At 41.7% G+C, this 22,553-nt stretch overlaps 2 protein-coding genes and 1 long non-coding RNA gene across 8 annotated transcripts in view; 1 reads left to right on the top strand and 2 right to left on the bottom strand.

The window, feature by feature from the left end:
• Positions 1 to 22,553, bottom strand: part of gtf2ird1 (GTF2I repeat domain containing 1) — a 189,613-nt gene that overhangs the window by 152,854 nt on the left and 14,206 nt on the right. For 2 of the 4 annotated variants that reach the window (XM_029173922.3, XM_029173920.3), the window contains 13 exons: positions 21,288 to 21,341; positions 20,743 to 20,823; positions 20,163 to 20,346; positions 19,976 to 20,034; positions 19,180 to 19,251; positions 18,695 to 18,962; positions 18,532 to 18,560; positions 18,318 to 18,365; positions 18,144 to 18,221; positions 17,795 to 17,987; positions 17,318 to 17,355; positions 17,128 to 17,237; positions 15,733 to 16,725 (listed from right to left, as the gene is read on the bottom strand). In XM_029173922.3, the coding sequence (XP_029029755.1) occupies positions 16,657 to 16,725; positions 17,128 to 17,237; positions 17,318 to 17,355; positions 17,795 to 17,987; positions 18,144 to 18,221; positions 18,318 to 18,365; positions 18,532 to 18,560; positions 18,695 to 18,962; positions 19,180 to 19,251; positions 19,976 to 20,034; positions 20,163 to 20,346; positions 20,743 to 20,823; positions 21,288 to 21,341 (1,283 nt within the window). In that variant the 3' untranslated portion in view covers positions 15,733 to 16,656. Of the gene's footprint in view, positions 1 to 15,732; positions 16,726 to 17,127; positions 17,238 to 17,317; positions 17,356 to 17,794; positions 17,988 to 18,143; positions 18,222 to 18,317; positions 18,366 to 18,531; positions 18,561 to 18,694; positions 18,963 to 19,179; positions 19,252 to 19,975; positions 20,035 to 20,162; positions 20,347 to 20,742; positions 20,824 to 21,287; positions 21,342 to 22,553 lie in introns of those variants that run through there. The other 2 variants (XM_029173921.3, XM_055502081.1) reach the window with 2 other exon arrangements.
• On the top strand, positions 3,589 to 13,623 carry dtx2 (deltex 2, E3 ubiquitin ligase). Of its 2 annotated transcripts, XM_029173784.2 has the most exons (9): positions 3,589 to 3,898; positions 4,453 to 5,041; positions 5,916 to 5,974; positions 7,740 to 7,952; positions 9,221 to 9,288; positions 9,479 to 9,646; positions 10,228 to 10,389; positions 11,406 to 11,495; positions 12,163 to 13,623. In XM_029173784.2, the coding sequence occupies exons 1-9, from the start codon at positions 3,589 to 3,591 to the stop codon at positions 12,415 to 12,417; spliced, it is 1,914 nt and encodes a 637-aa protein (XP_029029617.1). In that variant the 3' UTR covers positions 12,418 to 13,623. The 2 variants fall into 2 exon arrangements, with proteins under 2 accessions (XP_029029617.1, XP_029029618.1); XM_029173785.2 differs by lacking the exon at positions 7,740 to 7,952.
• Positions 5,036 to 9,202, bottom strand: LOC114869508 (uncharacterized). Of its 2 annotated transcripts, XR_008692466.1 has the most exons (4): positions 8,867 to 9,202; positions 8,616 to 8,725; positions 5,909 to 7,226; positions 5,036 to 5,195 (listed from the first exon to the last, which is right to left on the bottom strand). It is a non-coding gene; the product is annotated as an uncharacterized LOC114869508 (long non-coding RNA). The 2 variants fall into 2 exon arrangements; XR_008692465.1 differs by having other exon boundaries at positions 8,616 to 9,200.

The raw sequence follows: 22,553 nt of genomic DNA on the forward strand, positions 1-22,553 counted from the left end.
TCTCCTCAGCAGCCTCTCAATCACTGACTCATGCAGTAGCTCAGGTCTCTTGGCCACATGCTCTATAATACTGGGTTAGTTCAACTGTGATGTCTGCTACGGCCTTGAGCCAGTGGCCACTACAGCCTCGATGTGAGATAAACTCGTCTCTACCGCCAGAAGACCACGAGCTGTTTAATTACGTTTTATTTCATATTTGAGGTCTTCGTCATCAGACATCATTGTAACGGATATGAAGCTGCACTGATTACAGCTTTTGTTATTCCCAGCAAAGCAAGCTGCAAATATTTGAGCCCTTTGAAAGCGCACTCCATAAGGCCACAAATCCACTGTCTCCAAACTAAAACCACGGTGATATTCAAAAGACTGATTGTTTGTGGGATTAATCTTTGTAAGCTCTATGTTTGAGGCAGACCTGCACCGCGAGCCCGTAGGAGTGGTTGTGTTTCCACACGGCAGAGGTGCTGGGCAATGACTTCCTGTTTGCTACCAACTGCACTAGATGGATTTCAATCTGCTCCTGATGGATTGTGTTCACAACATCTGTTGGCAAGTTGACCTGACAAATATTCTACAGTCACCCTGATTTCTCCTATAGGGCAATGGATGTCCTGTGATGGAGCAAGAATGATGTTGACGTCTAAAAATAAATGCGCAGACTCCCCAAGGAGAGAAGTCATTAGAAGTCTGCACAGGATCAAAGCATGGAAATGGAAATGGAACTGTATTTGGTGCTGATGTAATGGAGTCTGTGTGAATCTAGCAGTGTTCAGATTTAAACATGTGCGGACACTGGATGAAGAGGAGATGACCAGGCATCAGTAGACCTTCTGTTCTCCAGTTATCCCTGTACATTTTAATCAAGGATGAAGTGAGAGACGATCGGTGTCGAGATGCTCTGGTGACTGGCTGATGACTGGAGAAGTGACATAGGAGCATAACGCTAAGAGAGCATTACCCGCTAGCAACTAGAAGAGCACCAGGCAGCATGCCAGGAATGCCTCCATCCCCCAACCCTATCAGCGTACTCATCTGTATGAGCCCGTATACAGTGGCCCCATACATATTAATTCAGACGTTCTCCTCGTTTAGCCTGAGAGCCACGGAGCACTCTTAGGATTAGGAAGCGCGTCTGTTACAGTCCTGCCAGGTGTGCACAGAGAGCACACAGCTCACGTTTCCATTTCACCACGGCTGGCAGCAGCCGAATCAGGCCTGTGTTGACAGTAAATGGGGGCGGGGGGCTTCAGGGAGGAGAAGAGTGTCTGTGGAGTCGCCTCCATTCAGTCTGTGTTTTAGCTGTTTTACCCTTCACCTTCAATTCTTCACAGCTCTGTTTTATTGTTTGCCGGCTTTTGCTGTGTGACCTATGAATGGTGAGATCTGTGAGTTAAATCATGCAGCAACCGGGTTTCTGCTGTTATTGAATATTGTAGAGACAAGGTTTAAAAGCTGTAAACGCCACAAACACAATTCACCTCCATTACATTGTGGACACGGCAGAAATCATGCGGCAGCAACGCGTAAAACCTTTATCTGACAGAGTTGGTATAGTTTCTGATTTGGGGGAACTGACAATTTATTCCACAGAGCCTAAAAGAAATCGCCTAAACATGACGTTTCAGCGGGTAACACATTTTGTATTAGCTTTTATTTGGCTGTTTATAGTTAAATTAAGTTATAAAAGTAGACCTTCTACCGTGAACATCATTTGTTTACAATAGTCTTTCTCACAGGACAGATTACAGGTTTACACTGAACGTCACATGACAGTTCTCGTTTCCCTTTTCCATGACAATGTGCCAGATTCACTGTTATAAGTGCAGGGCTTACAAATTATTTTCCTTGGAGGAGAAAATTTAAAGCATGACTCATTATTATATATTTGCCCAGTTGCAATTTTTATTATGTTTATGTTTAACGGTTACAGTATATTGCAAAGGCAGAGCTGGCCAATCTATCTTCATAAGGCTAATTCAGATATCTTTCATGGGCTTGTGTACACAAATTTAGCTATTGATTAAGTGTCACTTTATGGATTAAATGGAACAATCAAGTCCTATTTGGGAGCAGATTTAAATAATGTTCAAACTGGTGTCATTATCATTTATGTGGATTTAACGAACGGTCTCTAGACGTGCTGCAGGATAAAGATCAGAGCTTATTTTCCTCCTTATGACATCTTTAGTCTTTCATTCATTCTTCTTACATGAATCGAGCTGGCCTGGTTATTGCAGACAGAATCCAATTGAGATATTAACTTGCACTCTGCTTCTGCGTCATAAAAGAGAGCGTGACGTATTGAACTTTGACTGGTTTGATCCCTTTGCGTCTGTTATGTTTTGCATACAACTGATTTGATTTCTGCAAAGCATTTCTAAGTGTTTATAGTAGTTTTAATAGATGTCTACTATATAAAGTCTAGTTTAATGTATGTAAGCCACTTGATGTCTGTAACAACTAATTAAGCATATTCTACACCACATGCCGGATCAAAACAAGACAGCGTCAAACACTGTAAATTTCATCTTCCATATTCTCCTGCAGCCTATATTTGCTTCATCTTCAGAAGGATGAAGTCCACGTTTCAGGACAGTGCCCTACCTATTTATCTCCAGTTGAGGGCAGCAACACTGTTGATGATGATCTAATCTCCTTCAAATAAAAAAGCAGAAAAAGAAGTGAGCACGGTAACAGCTCTACCAACAGTATGCATTTACTCTATAAACAGGAGGTATATTCACGCAGCCTTTTTTATTTTGAAAGGTTTGGTGAAACACATAAAAGAAACTGAACTAGTCTCTAATATACTGCTGAGCTATACTACTAGACTATTGTTTCTAATACACTTTCAGGCTAATCCGCATCCTCTTAATATTTGAGTCATTACTAACTTGTGCCAATATTGATAGCTTTGTATAAGTCGACTTGAGTGATTGCCATATTTTACAACAATGAAACCACAATATTCACAGTGAATCTTGAATTTACCCCAGAAATGTGAATTTTGTTACAGTGTAGTTATATGATTTCAGTGAGCACACCCACTCACATACCTATAGTACTAGAGTATATAAAGGAGTGTGGTGTCATGGGTGATATGTTCATGTACTCTCGGTTTATATTGAAACTTACAAGAACGCCGTAATGAAAACGTTTTACATTTCGTAAAAGCACGGGTTATTTGCGACAATCTTTCTTTTGTGTGTTTTTATTATTTCTAGGTTGCTTTAAAAGGTAAACCTTTATTCGGTTCACACAAACGCGTTTGGGGTGGCAATATTTCCAAAGGTCCCTGAATGCAACAAAGGATGCAGGAAGCCTGGCAACGCTGTCACAAAGCTAAGGCTACCCATACACAGCTAATCTCTGTCAATGGTTTAGCCTTGTCAACATGTACCTGCATTTATATCCAGGCTCTTTAACGTCTGCGCTTTGTCCCGCAGCCTTTTCAAAAGCGTGTTAGCCAATTTCCAATGTATTTCTTTAACGAGCCGAGCTAGCCTTGCTAGCAGACCCGTTTTTTTCTTGATCGTTTAACCAGCTAACCAGAACGAGCTGTTGTTAGCTTAAGCTAGCTTGGTGAATATGGCGATTGTGTCTGGCTCCTGTGCCAGGGTGAACGGCTCTAGAAACGGCCCATCCGTGTCGGCTGCGCCCTCTGGGTCCGTCGGACAGTCACAGCCCATGATAGCGGTATGGGAATGGCAGGATGACTTGGGTTACTGGCGGCCTTACAGCGGCCAAGTGAGCGCCTACATCGAGCGGTGTTTGGCACCGCGGGGCCAGAGAGGAGGAGGACCCGGCTCTACGAGCATCTGCCTAGGACAATCAGACCCCAGCCTGTCGCCCTATCTCATTGACATACCGAGCTTGAAACAGTTTCGACAGGACACGGGTGAGTCCGTGTTACATGTAATGGCATTTGATTCCCCGACCTTTATTCCTATTGTATGATATTGGTACTACGTTTAATTTGTGGAACGAAGAAGGCCCGGGTGGTGCTAACGCTGGCTAGCTGCTTATCGTTAGCTTACAGGGACGCCGTTGTTTTGATAAGTGTTTACATAGCAACAAGCTAACATTATCCAACTACTGGATTAAGTCATGAGATAGGCAACGTAGTTTAATTGCCGTGTGGGCCTGTACACGTAATATTACTGTAACTCGACACCTAGGCGACGCGTGTAATATTTGCTAGCATATGTTATTCTGCTTTTTGAGATTAGGTGTTGATATGGATGAGTTTGAATGAAGGTCAAGAGTGTGTAAATAAACAATGACAACATTTAAGGCGCAGCCAATGAAGGAAACAGTCATTTCCTATTTTTAAGTCTCTGTAAGTGATTTAACTGTTGACTAGGCCATTTCTCAATTATATCATGGCTGCACTTAATATTTTCTCTTTGTACCAACAAGCCTGTAGTTGACAATCATCTTGTTTATTTTCAGGAAAGACGCGCTCAGTACGTCGGTCTCTCTTTGCCCAATCCTCAGGCCTCGGTAGCGGTGTTTACTGGGAATGGGCTAATGATGAGGGAGGATGGACTCCCTATGAGACTCGAACCTCAATCCTTTTGGAGCACAGCTATCAAGCTCGACAAGGCACCGCAGACCTGGGTCCTCATGGATACAATTACATAGTGGACCTCACATCTCTAGCCCAAGTTAACAAATCCACCGGTTTCAGGCGGCAAGTGCGACGTCAGTGCAGCCTCCCGTACCCGCTGGCCTCCTCTGGCCCCCCGGCCATTCCCTCAGGCCCTGCGTGTTCCTGCCAGCAGTGCCTGAGCCACAGCAGCACAGGACCCATGCCCAGCCGTTCACGACATTCCTTTTCCTCGGGGAGTCTGAACAGGCCTAGCCTCCAAGGGACAGGGAGGGCTGCAGCAGCTCACCCCACGTCTGTCTACTCCCCATACCCTAGAAGACCCCTCTCTGTTGGAGGAATGTCGTGGGGCAGCCCCTGGCCTCCACCACCCTCTGGCAGTCAACTGTCTTCACCACTTCTGCCCAATACGACAAGTTCAAATGGGTTAAGGTTGGTATCGGAGCACAATGTGGGATGGAGTGCAGGTTATAGGGTAAATGGAAAAATAGCTGAGATGTTCTGTTTGAGGAAGCATGTCACATGGCTGTCTCCACCTTTTCCTGTTCCTCTTCGTCTTTCCTGTCTGTCTCCACTTTGACCTATCCTGTAAAACAGGGACAACTAATATGATTTGTTGCTGCCATCCTCCAGTGTTATATTTATTCTGGCTCAGTTCCCATGACTCTTGCCTGTGTCACCTCCAGCCTTCCTTCTTTTCTCTTGTTATTTAAATAGCTAATTGCTTTGAAAGACAAACTGCTTGGTTTACTTATAAATGCGCAGTTTACTTACAGTTTCTCTGGGCTTTAGTTTTTTTCTTCATTAAGTTAGTCTATTCATAGCCACTGGATGTCAAAAACAGGTTTGTCAAATTGTCAGACACTATGAGCAGAGTTCAAGACAGAGTTTATTTACAAATCCCAAGGAAGGTCCCAAATCAAAACTCACAAATTAGCTTTAAAAAGGCAAAAACTACCCTGATGAAACATTTAATAGGAAAAACAACTGAAGAAATCTCAGGACGGTTCCCTTTCTGGTCTTGACTATCTTTAAATGTTTTGTACTAATATAGACGTAGATAATAATGATAATAGTAATAATAATAATAATGTTCTAGTAATTTGCTGAATAGCGTGTCCAGTTAGTTTTTCCAGCTACTTATGCTTTAGCAGCTTTTTTTTATTTTTTTTATTGTATTGATGCCAGAGCTGTTCCCAGTTGAATGTTTGGAAACCTAAATAGCCCTAAACCTTTATTGCTCTTTCTGCTGGGTTCATTGTTGCTGTTTTTACTAAGGGTCAGTGTCTCTGTTCCTACCCCGCAGTGTTCCTTCCATCCCTGTGCAACTGAACGGATCTACCAGCGTGAGCTCTGCCCTTGCAGGTAAACAGGGTCACCAGCCATTCATCCTCACTGCTTTTCTATTCCACGCCATTTGGTAGTTGAAGGTTTTAAGCACTACAATGTCAGAGGGTAACCTGCCCCAACTCTACATTCATGATGTCAGCCTGTTTATGAATAAGAGATTTAAAGACAGTTTGCCATGGTTACAAAAGCTGTTTTTATATCCATCCACAAATGTCCATTCAAGCACATAAAGGCTTACCCTGTCCTCCCATTTTCCTGAATGTAGAATAATTTCCACACTTTGCCTGGATTCAAACAAAACAAGTATTTATAGCACATATTAAAAACTGATGCAGTAAAAGTAAGAAGTTAGTTAAAAAAGGCATTTGTGATGGATAAATGAAGAGATCCGGGCCGTGTAGATTTAGCCTTAAGTCAATCAAAACAATGGCTTTGTTGTTAGTAATATGAAAATAGATGTTTATGTCGTGTATACTACTGTTTAGTTCAGCAGGATTGTTGTGGTTTGAGGTCAAGGATCATTTTATGTCATATGTGGTAACATTTAAAATGTCTCAGCACACAATTGTTACATTTTCAGAGTAGCCTAATGTTATAGGGAGACCAGTTGAAATGATCAAAAATGGGAAAATTAACATGCAAAATCAGTGTTTTTTCTGCTGCATAGGCAGTTCTGCTGCATACAGATTATAAGTGAGTTTCTTGGCTGTGATAAGCTGACTGAATCAATACAATCACCTAGGAAGAAGCTGCGGGACCAGAACCTCATTAGTGAAAATCACCGTACCATGACTTTGGAGAATCATTTAGAATGGAAGGTCACTCATGGTGTCTCCTCCATATTTTAATGCTCATTAGTCAGTAATGAACATTAATGGTACTCCAAGCTGTATTGTACAGTTGTTGTTTTTTTTATATTGCATTTTGCTTTTCTATGTGTACAATAGGTGCTGCTGGCTGGTGTGCATGCTTGAAACCTTGAATTCATCTTTTAACCTTTCTTGTCATGTAAATTGGGTCTGTGTGTGCAGACGTAAGCTGCAACTAGTAACTATCCTCCTTCCAGTTCTGTCATTCTATTACATGGGGCGGGCTAAAGCCTTGCAGGCTCTGCGTCTTCTTTTGGGCACTTAACTCTACCTTTGTAGGTGACACGTTGCATAGTTGATGAGTGAGTTTCGTGGTGTTTTTAGTTCAGTTGCCTTATTGTACTTTGTCTTGGCTGAACAGTGTCGTCTTGAGAGTCACACTGGTCTCAGCGTCCAAGCTGTAGGGAAGAACGCAAAGTGATTTGTGACACCAAAGTATTACAGTAGAACATAAAACAACACAACCCTTCCTAAGTCTAGACATGTAGTGCTGGACCGCTGTAAAATATTGTTGTCACATCGTGTAAACATTTCATATTTCATGTTTACTGATTGGTCTGTCAGTGACTGCAGCTCGTATGCAATGCTTGGACTATTTCCAGACAGACCAATGTCTCGCAGGTTTTACGCAAGTAAACTTGACTTGCATCTGCCTGCAAAACATTCTGAAACGTTGAGCCCAAATGAGGAACACCTTTGTTCAAACTCAGCTTGGTTTCTAAAGCTCGTGTTGCCGTGTGTGATGCTGATGTTTCGTGTTTGTCTGTATGAGTGCGGGTGAAAGTGGAAACATCAGCTGCTGCTACATTTCTCATACCTTTTTGATTTGTTTCTTTCTACTCCTGCATATTTCCACCTGCTCTCAACCCTCACCTGCCCTATCTGCCCTGCCCCACCCTACCCTGCTCCAGGCATGGCCTCCATTTTGATGTCAGCAGTGGGACTCGGCGTTCACTTCACCACTGCCCCCCTCCCTCAGCAGCAGCCGCCACAGCAGCAGCCACAGCAGCAACCTGCTCCTTTCTCTCTTCCTCCTCCTCTCCTCCCCCCAGCCAGCAGGAGCTGCAAGCCCCCCAGCAGCAGCAGCAGTTCAGTTAGAAGAGCAAAGAGGCAGCACAGGAGAGGTAGCTACCACGCCACTAGCCCTTTTTCCACCTTTATTTGCCCCCATTCTCTTGTGCTTTGGTTATGATTATCGCCAGCTTTAGGAACATTTCATCCTGCATCAGCCCACTTCCATTTGTCCATATTTCATTAAGGGATGGGAAGGGTGTTTAAACTACCTCACATATTGTGTTGGTTAAAAAAAAAGGTTCTTTTGCAACTGCATATTGTGCAGCTACTGATAAACATTAGGCTATGAGACCTGTGACTGAGCTATGACTCACTGCTCTGCTAATATTTTCTCTAGGTTCATTGTGCTGTTGTCAGGATCAACAGCCAATCCACCACAAAACCCTGCATCTGTTAGTTACTGGTCAGCTTTCAACAATGCCTTTTAGCTTCCTTACAAAGCATAACACAAGGTGCTGGGCCTCAAACTAAAGACTTATGCAAATGCTGCCTCAAGGTTTATATTTTAGATATACAAAACCTGCATATGTTACTCTTTACAGGATCTTTAGTTTGATTTTTTTTTTTATAGCTCTCAATCCAGCCATTGTCCAAACCAGAAATGAACTGAAGGTCCTAGAGACTTGTCAGCAAATCTGACGTGTACTGACTAAACTACATAAGTTTTTGCTGGCTATTAAAAACACAGTACGTGTTTGATGAACATAATTTACATAGTCCTCCATGCTTTGTTGCGCATCCATATCTTGAGCTTCATTTTATTGCTGCCTTTTTGTTTTTCCTGTTTTTACTTCCTCCAGCCTGTATCTCCTGCTTTGAACCCCTGTATTTAAAAGTAAAAGAAGTATCATCTGACATTGTTGATACAGTGTCATTGATGGTTTATGGGGTGAATATAGTTTTACTAATTATTTAGTCACAACATTTGAAATCCAGACTAAATGGAGCTGCCTTGTTTACTCACCATCTGTAACCCATGCAGGTAATTGTAGAAGTTCGTTGTCTTGGCACTCGTGTCTGTATTAGTGTGTGTGTCCATCCCTCATCCTGCTCATTGTAATTATACAGCGAGTGCTTGCGTCATTCTTTCATTGTGCGTTCAGGTTGTGTTTTGCATTCGTTTTCCATTAGTCAGTTGATTTTTGGCTTTTTAGTTACACCGGTGTTTAATATATTGCAGAAAAAAAGTCCAAAGCTGCAGTGGTAAATGACTGAATCAAATATGATTGTTATTATTGTGAAGAGGTGTGTAGTCATGGCAGATGGACTTGATGCATATTCCTGCTAATTCTTCCCTTCTCCTGTGTTGGTCTTTCAGCCTCAGCTCAGAGACCCGAGGAGGTGATTCAGCGCTACATGGAGGTAGTAGCTGGAGTGCCAGATGAGGTAATTGTTTCCTAGCCAGAGATGCCAAATGTGAATTGACAGGGGTGCATGTAGTGTTATATAAATAGAGACATTTCAGCAAAGTTGAGAATTTTTTAGATGGTTTTGTGCAGTTGTTGGCTTTAAACCGAAAAATGTTCAGTCTTAGCAATTTTGACAGTAAACACAACATGTTCTCTGTTCCTCTCAGGACTGTATTATCTGTATGGACCAACTTTCCAATCCATCCAGCTACGAAACACAGTCCACAGAAGAGGGAGCACAAAGCATCCAGCCAGAGACTGTGGGGAAATTCATCAAATGTGGCCACACCCTGCATATGCTCTGCATGCTGGCCATGTACAACAACGGAACAAAGGTTGCACAACTGTCATAACCCCAAGATTTTAATTTGATCACCTAGACAATTTGTTGGAAGTTACTTTTTCATATGCTGCCGTATCTACTGCTTGATCTGAAGAGTCATTCTCAAAGTGCCACATGACCTTAACATCAGTTTGACAAATTGTGCCTAGTGTCTGAGTGCTTGTCTGTAGCTTGGCATTTTGGGAAATAAGTGTCTTGTCCTTTGCGCTGACGGTCAGATCAGATGATTAATATCACAGTTGTGTCTCTGTGTTAAGTACAGGGGCACCAGCAGGTGATGTAATTCCAGTACATGAGCTAAAATAGTTTTAAACAATTGTAGTTATCTCATTTTTCTTTAATCTACACTCTTCTGATGTAATAATTCTAATGTTTGTAACCTAAACATAATATGAAGCATATTGTATGTCCTGCTTGTTGTACAAACATCTATGGAATACTTGTCGTACATAGCAGACATGTAGGTGAAACAAAAGTCTTTTCAGTAGATCGATAAATATTTGATCAGCACTTACCAGGTTTGTATTGATCAGTCCTGTTTAAAAGGCTCTCTGGTTGTTCTTTTCTGCCCAGGATGGCAGCCTGCAATGCCCCTCGTGTAAGACAATCTATGGAGAGAAGACCGGCAGCCAGCCCAAAGGCAAAATGGAAATTTACAGCATTGCCCAGTCACTGCCAGGACATCCAGACTGTGGCACGATTCAGATTATCTACAGCATACCACCTGGCATACAGGTACCCCTGCACATTGTGCTAGTGTGAGCCTATAAATACATGATAGGGCAGGTGTGTCAAACACTTACAAGTCCCCTCACACAAGAACCAAAATCTAAACCTCAATTTAGACCCAGTTCCAGTGCTTTTTGTCTGCCAGTGCTGCGGAATCCTTTGTATGAAATGTGGATTTCTAGTCTTGTAATTCATCACAGACCCGATAGAGCAACAAACTGGACGCTGGCTTTAATTAGTCATTTGATTTCAACTTCTATGTATGTGTCGGTGTTGCCAAAGTCTGTATCAGTTTAAATGGAAGTTTTTGATTGTTCATGTTACAGTGTTCTGCTGCCACTGCCAGAGGAAATAGATTCCTAACTTGTAAAAAAGCAAAACAGGTCAAAAGCATTTCCAGATGTTGAATCTGCAGAAACCGATAAAGTAAACCAGATCATTTATCAAACTGAGAATTACTGGTGTCACTAAATTGTATGAGGAACTAAAGCAGAGTCTTAGTATTATTAGTAGTTTATTTTTAAAGCAGAAATGGCTTTCGGTATGAGAAGCGTTTCGGTAGACAATAACTTTCCCAGCAAGCTTGGTCTGGAAGCGTTTCATATCTTCAGAAAGTCGTTTTCTTTTTCAGTGTCTAATTTTCTGCAGATTCGGTACATTACATGAAAGACGGCCCTGCAGAGGGGAAGGCAAACATAAAAGCAGTTCAATGACTCAGAGTTTCTAAATAACAGATTGATGTTCAGGCTCGGCTCCTCCAGTAACAGCCTCCTTTATTACATCCCTTTGGGATGCTTTTTGTGTGTCCTGCTGCATACATGAGTAAAGATAAATTGCAGAAAAGAGCTATATGTATCGCTGATCTGGAGTTAAAAGAACTTGAATCAAATTAGTATTGAGCTGTTGCTCTGTTGTTAACAGTCTACAACATCAGTGTTATTAGATTATTTTATACATCCAGCTGATCGCTTGTATTAAACTTTATGACTTCCTATCAGTCACTTTTTGTCCTCCTCCCCCAGGGCCCAGAGCATCCCAACCCCGGACAACCATACACATGTAGAGGCTTCCCTCGCTTTTGCTTTCTACCAGACAATGACAAGGGCCGGAAGGTACAGTAAAAAGAATTGTATAAACTTTTATGAATATGAACTGTACAGACACATCAGATATGTGTCCTCTTCCAGCTCAAGCAAGAAAAGGGGACAGTGTTTCATCATTTGATGGCAGTTACACAGAGCTGTTTTCTGACTGGACATACAGCTCAGCACTGTTAACACAGGATTCTGCATAATCATGATTCTAGCATCCCAGTGTTAGGAACATTGTGCTCTTTAAAGCATTGTGTTGTTTCCATGGTGAATTAGCTTAGCTCATTTCCCATTTGCTAGGAACTGCAGCTGACCACTTCACTAATGGAAAATTGTATTGAATTATTCCAAGTACTAGTTTCTCTGTGCTGCGTCTTTGTGTGATGGTACCTGGAGTACTTGGATTTAACAAAACAAAGACAATCCAGTGGGCACACAGCTTGTCCCGCAGTGCAGTAAACAGACAGATTGTTTCACTAGTTAAAATCAGAGTAGTATTGATTATTTTAGGACGTTACATAATCCAATCCTAGTATGTTGCTGCCATGGCATCCTACCAGTAAAGCTTCTTAAAGGCAATATTTAATCAGCACAAATGATAGCATTTCAGTGTTTCAGGTTCTTGTAAAGTGAGTCTGTATGTGCATGAAGACACCTCACGTTTGCTCCTTCTCTCTTCATTAAAAAGGTTTTGGAGCTGCTGAAGGTGGCGTGGATGCGGCGTCTCATTTTTACTGTCGGTACATCTAGCACCACCGGAGAGCCCGACACTGTGGTTTGGAATGGCATCCACCACAAAACCGAAATGATGTCCAACTTGTCTGGCCATGGCTACCCTGACCCAAACTATCTGGACAATGTTCTGTCTGAGCTGGCGTCTCAGGGCGTGACAGAGGACTGCCTCAAACCCCCAGGTGGCAGCAGCAGCAGCAGCAGCAGCTAGGTCGCAGCTCTGAACGTCATACACTTTCACTGCTGACCACTAAGTTAACCCTTCAGAATCCACCTCAGCGACCAGGTAGCGCGTCTGACAACTGTTCGTTACTGGCTTCATGTCAGCGCCAAGCGTCCAGATGTCATTGACTGAGGTAAGGGGAGACATGAGCAGAATAAAAAAAACAACAACATCCAAACTCCCTGGAAGGCTGCACAGTGGTGCCGAGAACAGTTCCTGCACCGCAGTTCATGATCATCACCCTATAACTGGAAACTGAGCTCAGAGACCAATGGCACTCCCTGTAACTCTAAGCCTATTTAATCAAACCTTCACTAACTGGAGATTGTGTTTTTTTGTTTTGTCTTTTTCCATCAAGCCTCATTTATATCCCCTTGTCCAGTTACCATGAGAACGGCAGCTCACAATGGGGATAAAAATCTCATTAAGCACTTTAGTTCTGACAGTGCATTTAGCTGAGGTGTGTGCGTGTGTGTATGAAATTCCGGTAAAGGGCAGTTAACTTGTTTTCAAATTGGGAAGTTATGCAATTGAAGTGTTTCTGCTGAAAACATTTGTGTTTAGCACAACAACACACTGAAACTTTAGTAGCAACCTGGGTATATATGAGAAGGGGCAATACTTTACTGTTGTAAATAAAGAACATGAATGAAACACTACTGTAAAAATAGACAGGTTGTGTCCACAAATACCACTTAAGGAGGAGAAAATTGTGTATTTTTTACCATTACTTTTACTAATTTGACCACGTGTTGTCGTATTATATTCTGTAACCTACTTTAATTAGCAGTCGTCTAATGAATTCACATAGATTTTGTTTTTTTGCCCATGGGCATTCTGCAAGTATTGTTTTTGTCATTGATATGTAAGTTTGTATTACCATGTGTTTCAGAAGGGATGGGGTTGAATCATATATAGCTTGATGACCTCAGTCTATTTGCCCAAACAGACGGGACAGGACAGTATGGAAAGGAGAAAAAAAACTTTGCTGAAGAAAATTTCAGTGTGACAATCAAGGTCATCTTGATCAAACAAGACGTGTGAAGCTACAGCTTGTCTGTCAGCTGCCAACTTGCCTCCTGTATTCACTCTCATTATTCTGCTCACAATACTGCAGTACAGCCCCAGAACTTGTATACAAGCAAACCTGGAAAAAATAAAATGTCTCTGCAATAAAGAAATAAGGCAAATGAATCCTGACTCCATCCACTGATTTTTTTTTCTTTGCGCAATGTAGAGTTGGCAAATGCTGCAGCTGTGATGTTTTGATTCCAACAGTCGGGGTCATGAAAAGTGTATAAAGTAATTCCTCACGTGGGGCTCATGATTCCCTAATATGTGGGGAGAAGACTGCCGTGCTGAACCTCCTAAATGACCTCATAATGACCATTCGGTGACCATCAGAGCTAATGGATTTCAGTAGATGGCTGCCTGTGGCATTACAGATTAGAGCCCGACTTCTGGAAAAGATAATAGGAATGTTATTGAGCTGATGTATTCCAGGACATCTGCAGTGGCAATAAAAGCAAAGACTGCAAACTGTTGAGAGGGACATTTGCATATACTCACAGATATACTTTAGCTCTTAGTGTTCACTTGGTTCTACGTGTGTTTTTCTCATTTGACAAACAACTCTACAAGGTTTGATTGTAATATTGCTAAATCCAGATTGGGGCCCTAGAGATCAGAGCGCGTCAAGAAGAAAACTGGCATGAACATTGTTCTTTCACCCCAAAGTTGAGAAGCTGACTTAAAAAAATGTGTTTTCAAGACCTTTGAGGTGTAGCAAGCGAACACTATGTATGACTTTAGCTGTCGGTATGTTTCCCACTGACGTGTCTGCAGCGTCGCTGTTTTTCTGGCCACAGGGCTTGAACCCAGCTCTCTCTGCAGAATAAATGCCTTTTTAACCACTCGGCATTTATTCGTAGTGGACATGTTAAGGGAAGAACATGACCACTTGGCATGGAATTTCACTTTGACTCTTTCTTAATGGACTCTTAAGTGCATAGCAGTGCTTTGTGTTGGAGGTACCTGTGGAGGAGGCTGGAGGGATGTAAGGGAGTTAAACACAGGCTGGAGGCTGCGAAGCGGCTCTGCGGCAGGACGAACGCTGAAGCTGCTGTCTTATTGGGGCCGACGGCCTCATTACAGCGGGAGTGACTGTAAAAGAAGAATAACGTCCACTGTAATGACAAGAGTCCTTTGCTGTGATTATTCTCCTGCCTTCGCCTTTGATATGTAGGTTTTAAGTGATTAAACAAACACTTAAATAGGTGATGATCAGACCTCACACGTTAGCAAAAATTAAAGGATAGGGTTTACATTTGCAGAGCAGCCACACTTCATAAAAAACAACTTTGGTTAAATAAAAAGCTAATTCAATCCTAATTAGAACTGCTGCGATTTATGTATTTTTACAATAATCATAAATTATATAGGTTCCAGAGCTTGAATTAGCTGCTAATTACATTTACTGGAGTTTGGAGGTCATGTTAGCATACAAGCTAGCGAAGTGACTAGCTAACGTTTCTGACGGCATTCACATCAAGGAGCTACGACCACGCGCCTTCTAAATCACAGTGTAATATAGTATAGTGTTGCATTAATTAATCAAAACTATTATTATAGAAATGTTTTAACTTACTTAGCTAATTCTTCTCCTTTGATTTAACTGTCAGGTTAACCGTTAACCGTTGACATTAAACGTGCCAGGTGCGTCTCTACGTAATGAACCTGAGCACAAGCACCACAGAAGAAGACGCAGACTCTGAGACACGGGCGTGAGGAAATTCAAAGGATCGAAAAAGCTTCAGATGACGATGATGGAGGTGCGCTGCTTCAGGCCCAGAGGAAAGAGACTGGATCGGATCGCAGCGACTCTGGGTCTTCTTGGCTCATTGAGCACATCTACAGTGGCTCTTACACACGGTCAAGCACATGAATTGCAGCGGTACAGCACAAACATGAAGCTCATTGTTGACTAATGCAGGAGCATAAATAATGTGACTTTACTTCACTGCAGCTCATTATTCAGAAAATAAAAGTAAGTCATATTTACTAAAACGTGTTTCAAAATAAAAGGATCTGTAAAGGAGAAAACGATTTCACCTGACCTACAGTTCATCATGCGCTGGTGTGGCCTTTTTTCTTTTTGTTACAGCGCTTATTCATGATTATTATGATTAGGAATAGTAAGTGCCTGTAAATAAATACGGCGTGACACGCAAACACACACCCACTGAAGTTGACCTCCTGTACATAATTAATTCAGCAACGCTCTAAAAACAAACTCCCACCAAATTCATAGTGCAAGGCAACACATTTTATTTCAAAGGCCTAATTGGCGTTAAGGTACAGCATATTAAATATTGTTAGTCCAGAGACAGTCATCGCAGGATAACATACCATTCTTTCCTTTACATGATACATTCAGGCTGACTTTAAATGACATATTTTACATACTGTTAATGTGATGCTAACATAAAAAGGCGATTCACTGAAGGTCTTGTTTATACTGCAGGTGCCTTGGCCACACTGGGCACGGGTTCCACCCGTGAGGCAAACTTGAAGTCCATTTCCACTCCTTTAATTTCTCATGGCTTGTGATTGCCCCAGCACCTAATTAAGACACTTCGTTGCTGCTGCTTAACTTGCTTTCAGTGGTTACCTGTAGTTACTGAGTGACTGCTAGCATCCGAGTTAGTGTTGTGATAGTTCCTAAAGGAGCTGTGTAACAGAATATTGTATTTTACATCCCTGCACATAATGTTATATTTTAATAAATATAATAAATAAAAAGTACAAATATCTGAATATTAAGGAACCAGTTTGCTATCAAAGACATTATTTGTCAGTAATACATTGCAACCAAATGCTGGATCCAACAACATGACTCAGTGGATGGACATAAATAGAAAGCATGACTTTAGCTTTGTCATAGCAATATTACTGTCATCATCAGCTTTAGTAGGAAAACAAAAACCTAGCAGGCTGAGGCAGTGGTCAAAAAACAAGCCAAGCTTTTGCCCACATCTCGATCCACTTCCACTCTGCTGTTCCTCGGGGGTCAGGAGGCTGTTTACAGAGTGAAACCTTCAGCTCGCTATATTCAGTCTGCAGAGATATAGTCCTAGTGCGCTGACAAAGTGTTAGTGTCGCTTGTGGAAGAGTCATGAACACCGCTTTGACAATCTCCTTTATCCCTTTGCAGTTGAGGCTTGTCCTTCAGTAATTGACTTTCCCAGGGACCTGAACATTCACTCCACTGTAATCCACCATGTACATGGGCCACTGCTGCAGGGAGGCACATAGACAACCACAGAGGAAAGAAAATACCTTCATTAGTATAAAGATGTCATTGACCTTGTATCTGAAACCAGCATTAACATTATGTTTCAGCAGATATGCACTGGAATGACTCGATGCCACTAAGGGCACCTCTTCCATTACATTTAGTTAAGCCTTACTCACATGTCCTAATGTTGGTCTCATTTATGTTTTCCAAAGTGTGATTTCCGCAGCTAGGCATAAATTTAATATTAAAACTGTACTTCTTTTACTGAATAATTCATGGGCTCTTTATTTAACACAAATTTGTGGCAAACATTGGAAATACCTATTTAGAAAGTTTTCAATCATGTTGAAAGAAACAGATTTTTAAAGGGTGTGACATAACTTCTTCATGATCAAACGTACCATCACTGGAATCTGATTGCTTGATACTCCCAGGTCAGAGGAGGCAGGTGTTCGGCTGCTCTCCTGGACTCTCTTGCGCTTTCGTCGATTGGTGGAGGCGTCTGTTCCTGCTGTACACACAAAGTAAGTGTGTTTACTTACTGCACGGCGCTATAGTAACACAAACAGGAGTGAACCGAACTGCACCCACCTGTGTTACAAGCCTGACTACAGATTTCAGCAAATGGCCTGTGTGAGGAAGAGGGGGAGAGAAGACGCGGGTTTATTCTAGGTGACACAGCGTTTGCTTTCACACATCCCACCAATATATATATATATATGATTCAATTACAAAACAGTTGGGTAATTTGCATCAGCCTCCTATTCAAGCTTTATTCATTTCATAGGAAAAAGGAAAAATCCAGCACGATTTAGGTCTTTGCCTCTATTCTTTCATCATAGCTTAACTGCTTTAATGTCACAACATTGTTCACTATTTCACATTATTTACATTGCTGCTAAGAAGAAGATTTATTCTTTGACATCTCAGAGACTGGATTCAAATCCTCAGCATAAATAAACCATAATAAGCTTAACTACCAGGAAGCAGAACCCTCAATTCCCACTGGAAAATGCAGCATGATGACAGCTAACAGGCTGCTAAATATTCAGGTGCCTCTGCACTCACTGTAGCTGGCCCTTGATGTTGAATGTTATTTTATCTGCAGCTTGAAGGATTTTCTCCAGGCACACGATGTCGTAGGTGTTGGGGTTTCGGAAGGGGACGTCGTCTGGAAGGCCACTCACTTCTACAGATTCTGGGCTGCCGCGGATTAGCTTGTACGGGACCACGATGGAGCGGTCCAGGCCCAGAGCCTCACCTGAGCACACGACAGGCCAATAAGGTCGGTAATGAGCAAGTAATGCTGCTAAACATGGGCTTGTCCCAAACGTTTACCAAATATAATGCTAATACGTTGCCTTTGTACTTTAGTTTCAGTAGAAGAAGAAATCTAATCTAATCTATTTCAATTTACCGTATTTCTTGTTGAAAAGTTCCTTGACTTGCTCCCGAAGAACCACTTTCTCTCCCATGCGGTTAATATCATCATCGTCTGTCAGGTGAACAGAGTCAGTCAGTGACAATTCAAAATAAAGTTCCTCGTGAAACAACAGGACAAAAAATACGTCCTAGTGAAACATTCGCTCACCGCTTATTGAAGCGTAGGCCTTCTTTAGTAAAGTGACTCGTCGAGGTGCTGATGAAGTTGATAGACAATTGATTAATCATAACATTATGCTATTGAAGGATTTTATTATTAGCTTTTTATGATAGTAAACCCGTCCAGGCTTCATCATTTTGAGTGTGGGTATGAAACTAAAACAGCCAACGCTGTGCAATCAAAATGAAAATGAGTTCCCCACCTGGTTTTGGGATGAGTCCTTGAAAAGGCCTGAAGAGACAAAACAGGTATAATTGTATATGGGATATGTGCAGAGAATTGAAACACAGCTAAATCTGTGGTGGCTTCCCAGAGGACTATATTCAGAATGCTTTCTACTAGAGTAGAGGTTCCAGATTTCCCACCTAGTGATGGTGAAGCTGATTTTGTCAGCAACCGCCAGGATCCTCTCCAGGTTCTGGGAGCCGAAGGTACAGGGCTTTCTAAAGGGGATGCCAGGCGGAAGGCCCTCGATGATGACAGAGTCCGGGTTGTTTTTGATCCTCTTGTAAGGCACCTGGACAGGATATTTGATGCCCAATGCCTCGCCATACTTCCTGTTGAACAGATCCTGGACCTGCTCTCGTAGTGTGTTGGCCAGGTCGATCCTAGACAGTTTGGACTCCAAGCACTCTGAAGACGGGAGAAGACCCATGGGAATATCATCCTTTTAAAATAAGCCTTTCAACAAAGTATTTCCTTAGAGTCTAGGCAGGATTTACAAATTCTCTTCACTTGTCAGTTAAAGAATAGGTGATAAATATCAATAAAAAACAGCCAACTCATATATCGACTGCCGTGGTTCCCAGTGGCAACTCAAACGCCTCTCAAAGTCAAACCTGACACGTACCTGAGAATCCAGGCCTCTTGGATACAGCTGCAGCATCCTCTGTTACTGATGCTGTCTCCTTGGTGTCCAGCTCTTTGGAAAAAGAAGCATTTAAAGGTTAAACTTTTGTTTTTGTCATCTTTTAAGATTTACTGAGCAGAACAAACGTTTGGAGCAGCTCCTTGTTCCAGCAGCAGGGCTTTGTCACAAATGAAAGGCGAGAGCTGCAGGAAATCCCTGCAAGGACTGTCTTTCTCTTCTACAACAGCACATGAACTGGATTCGACCTCATAATTTCAAGCATGCAGAAGACAGTGCAAATACCATCCTAAACCTGCATGACGAGCTTTCTCATGATGGAACTGCCTGCATGCGCATTCACCTTCAAAGCTTTACCGATTACCACCCGTTCGATGGCTGCAGGTTTTAATACTTGCAGCTGCACAGTAGAATGTGCAGAAGGTTAACTGATGTTTACCGATCCACAGACACTAAAATTGACCATTTAACACTGTCATTTTCTTTTACAATGACAAACTCTGTTATGCAGGAAACCATTTCACAAAGTCTCAATTTGCATTATGTAAATCAGAGATGACTAATGTAGATGTAAATATTTGAGCTGAAAACGAATAATTACGTATTCATGAGCATGACATGCACAAAGTGGCCGTTGCTTTTCAGCTGTTAGGTAAACATGTCCTTTACAGCACAGGCTTAATGAATAACGTGGCTTTTTAATGTAGCTGTTTTTGTATATTCTGCTTGCACTTAAATAAATTACAGATGCGTGCAAAACATCAAGAAACAGACATACCTGAATCACAGCCAGGGACGGGCATCTCTTGTTTTACCTGCTCAGTTAACAGCTCAGGTCTGTATGCAAACAACAAAGACGACAACAACATATATAAATAAATGAATGTGCAGTAGTAAAGGGATGTACAACTGACTGCAGCACATCAGCCACAGCGGTACATTGTCTAGTGTAAATGTGCTCTTACCTTTTGATGACAAACTGGATTTGACTGCTAGCAGCCAAGATCTTGCGTAGCTTGGCTGCTCCAAAACAGTTAGGCCTTCGAAGAGAGATTCCCTCCGGCAGCCCCGTGACACAGAGGTCGTCTGGGTACATCTGGAACTTGGAGTACGGCACCTTGGCTGGTTCAGGAAGGCCCAGAGCTTCAGCTGAGGGAGAGGAGATGGAGACAAATCTGGTGGATTAATATCTGCTTCCTAGTTTAGTAGATCTGCTCCTCGTAAGCATCAGTAATAACTGTATCCCAGCACACAACTGCTATAAAAAACAGTGACATGTGAAATCAGGATTCATTCTTTTCAACCCCTCAGATTGCCCCATGCTGAACAGAGTAATTCGGAACCTATATATTATTTACAATCTTAAATGTTACAATATTAATATTCAAAAAGTCGTTAAAAGATTAACTTTTTAATCACCACACTTTGGTAAAGGGTGTGTACATGTGGAGAAGATCAAAGACTTGTTGCAAAATTAATGGGCCTGACATAACTTCCCACTCTCTTATGAATGAGGGTTAAGCTCCCCCACTCCAGGTAGCTTACCATACTTAATGCTGAAGAGGCTCTCCACTTGTCTCCGAAGCTGGAGAATCATTTCACCGATGTCCTCCACCAGACTCCCTGCTGCATGAGTCACACAAATAAAAACGCCAAAACATTTACACCACGAGCATCGAATGGGAAATTATTACACTGAAGCGAGCTCAGTTAGTGGAATTGTTCCCCCATGTGAAAATAGCTAATTCTCTTTTCCAACCTTACTTTGATGAATTCTGTCTGTCCTACACTGACCCGGTAATGACAAACTGAGCTCCCGGTCCATTATTATTATTCAGTCGAGACCGTAACAAATGGACAAAGAAAAGAAGAATGAAGTAAAAAAAAAGGTTTTGAAGTTGATCATTCTTGAAGGCAATGTAGCTAAAAGCTACAAATTAGCTGTGTTGCTATAAATGCATGTAAATAAATGCAAAAACGAAATAATAACTGAAGGCAAAAAGATTCTAGTTTTCTCTGTTTTCAAATGTATGTTATAAGATTTGGGACCTTAATAACAACAGAAAGCCCATTCATCTAATTTAACCCACCTTCAGAGGATCTTCTGATGCTCTGTGATGCTGCACTGGGCGACCGAGCTTCAGCTGCAAGATGAAGAAAAACATCAAGAGTAAAACATGCAGCTGCCGAAGTAAATTTATGCAGAGTAGTTAGTTAATCTGCACACACTGTAATTAGACAGTCACAAACTTAGCAAGGTTTTCTTTGATTCAAGGCATTTCAGTGGAAAATACTCGCCACTGAGCATTAGTTTGACCAGTTGTGTCTTTATTTTATCAGGTGAAAAAAAATCATCTAAACCTGAAAACACAATATTGTATTCCCAGATAGATCAAACCTCTGGTCTGTGTTTAAGTTCTATGTCTCTACAGAGGTTCTGACATAACATGCTTGAACAGAAGGTTGCAACCCTGTCTTAAAAATCTAATGTAAAGAAGGTAAAAAAAAATGAAATGACAATCATCACTTCAGAGTGATTTATTACGAAGCATCAGAAATAAAATAAAACAAAATGCGACATTGGCTGCTCTTACCTTTATTGTTTTTCCTTTAGAAGTCATTTGTGAAAGAAAAGAAAACTTAAACACAGCACAAGGAAATCAATAAAATAAATAAAAAGCCACCTAAAAGCAGAGTACGCTACACCCAAGACAACGCTGAGTAGACTTTCATTGCACTCGCATTGTACAGTAGTACTGCAACAGCACTGCACTACTACTCATAATAGACTTTAATAATTCAAAGTAAACTAATAAAAGCTATTTGAAGTTTGTACATTTTTGTGTGGGTTAAAAAGCCAGTTTCAGGCAGAGCCTGCGTTCTACTCAGACGTTCTCGGTCAGCTTACTCTGCTCACCTATGGGTTACAGAGCTGAGCTCTGTCTTAGGCAAAGATGGGATTGGGACACTCATTTGGACTTTAGAGGAGCAGCCTGGTCTCTAAAACAGTAGCTACACTGTTTGGGCAGTGGGACTAGAGGTCAGTATAACTTTGAATCTGGAAATATGCACAGTACATCAGTATGAATTTAAAAATATTTGGATATTTTTTCTAAAATATTGACTAAAGACAGTCACAACCAAAGCATTTGAGTCAGTCAAATGCAGCTGATGCATGGAGTTTTTTCCAGATTAGAGTTACGTAGACTGGAGGAAGGGATAAAAGCTACAGTAGGTCAGATAAGGGGAAGTGGGTCTTTAAGGTAGAGGTGTCTACAAGTAGCTAGGTTAGATCATGGGGAAGATATAGTTGGTCAAAAGGGTGTTCTCATACGTGCAGCTCGTTTAGCATTCTA

Source organism: Betta splendens, chromosome 14, assembly GCF_900634795.4.
Source record: "Betta splendens chromosome 14, fBetSpl5.4, whole genome shotgun sequence".
NCBI classification, from domain to species: domain Eukaryota; kingdom Metazoa; phylum Chordata; class Actinopteri; order Anabantiformes; family Osphronemidae; genus Betta; species Betta splendens.

Bases quoted from the DNA above. Each gene is read 5' to 3' on its own strand.
- dtx2 (XM_029173784.2), top strand. From the start codon at position 3,589: ATGGCGATTGTGTCTGGCTCCTGTGCCAGGGTGAACGGCTCTAGAAAC. The intron at 5,042-5,915 runs GTTGGTATCGGA...CCTACCCCGCAG, and splicing joins ACAAGTTCAAATGGGTTAAG to TGTTCCTTCCATCCCTGTGC. The intron at 11,496-12,162 runs GTACAGTAAAAA...TTCATTAAAAAG, and splicing joins ACAATGACAAGGGCCGGAAG to GTTTTGGAGCTGCTGAAGGT.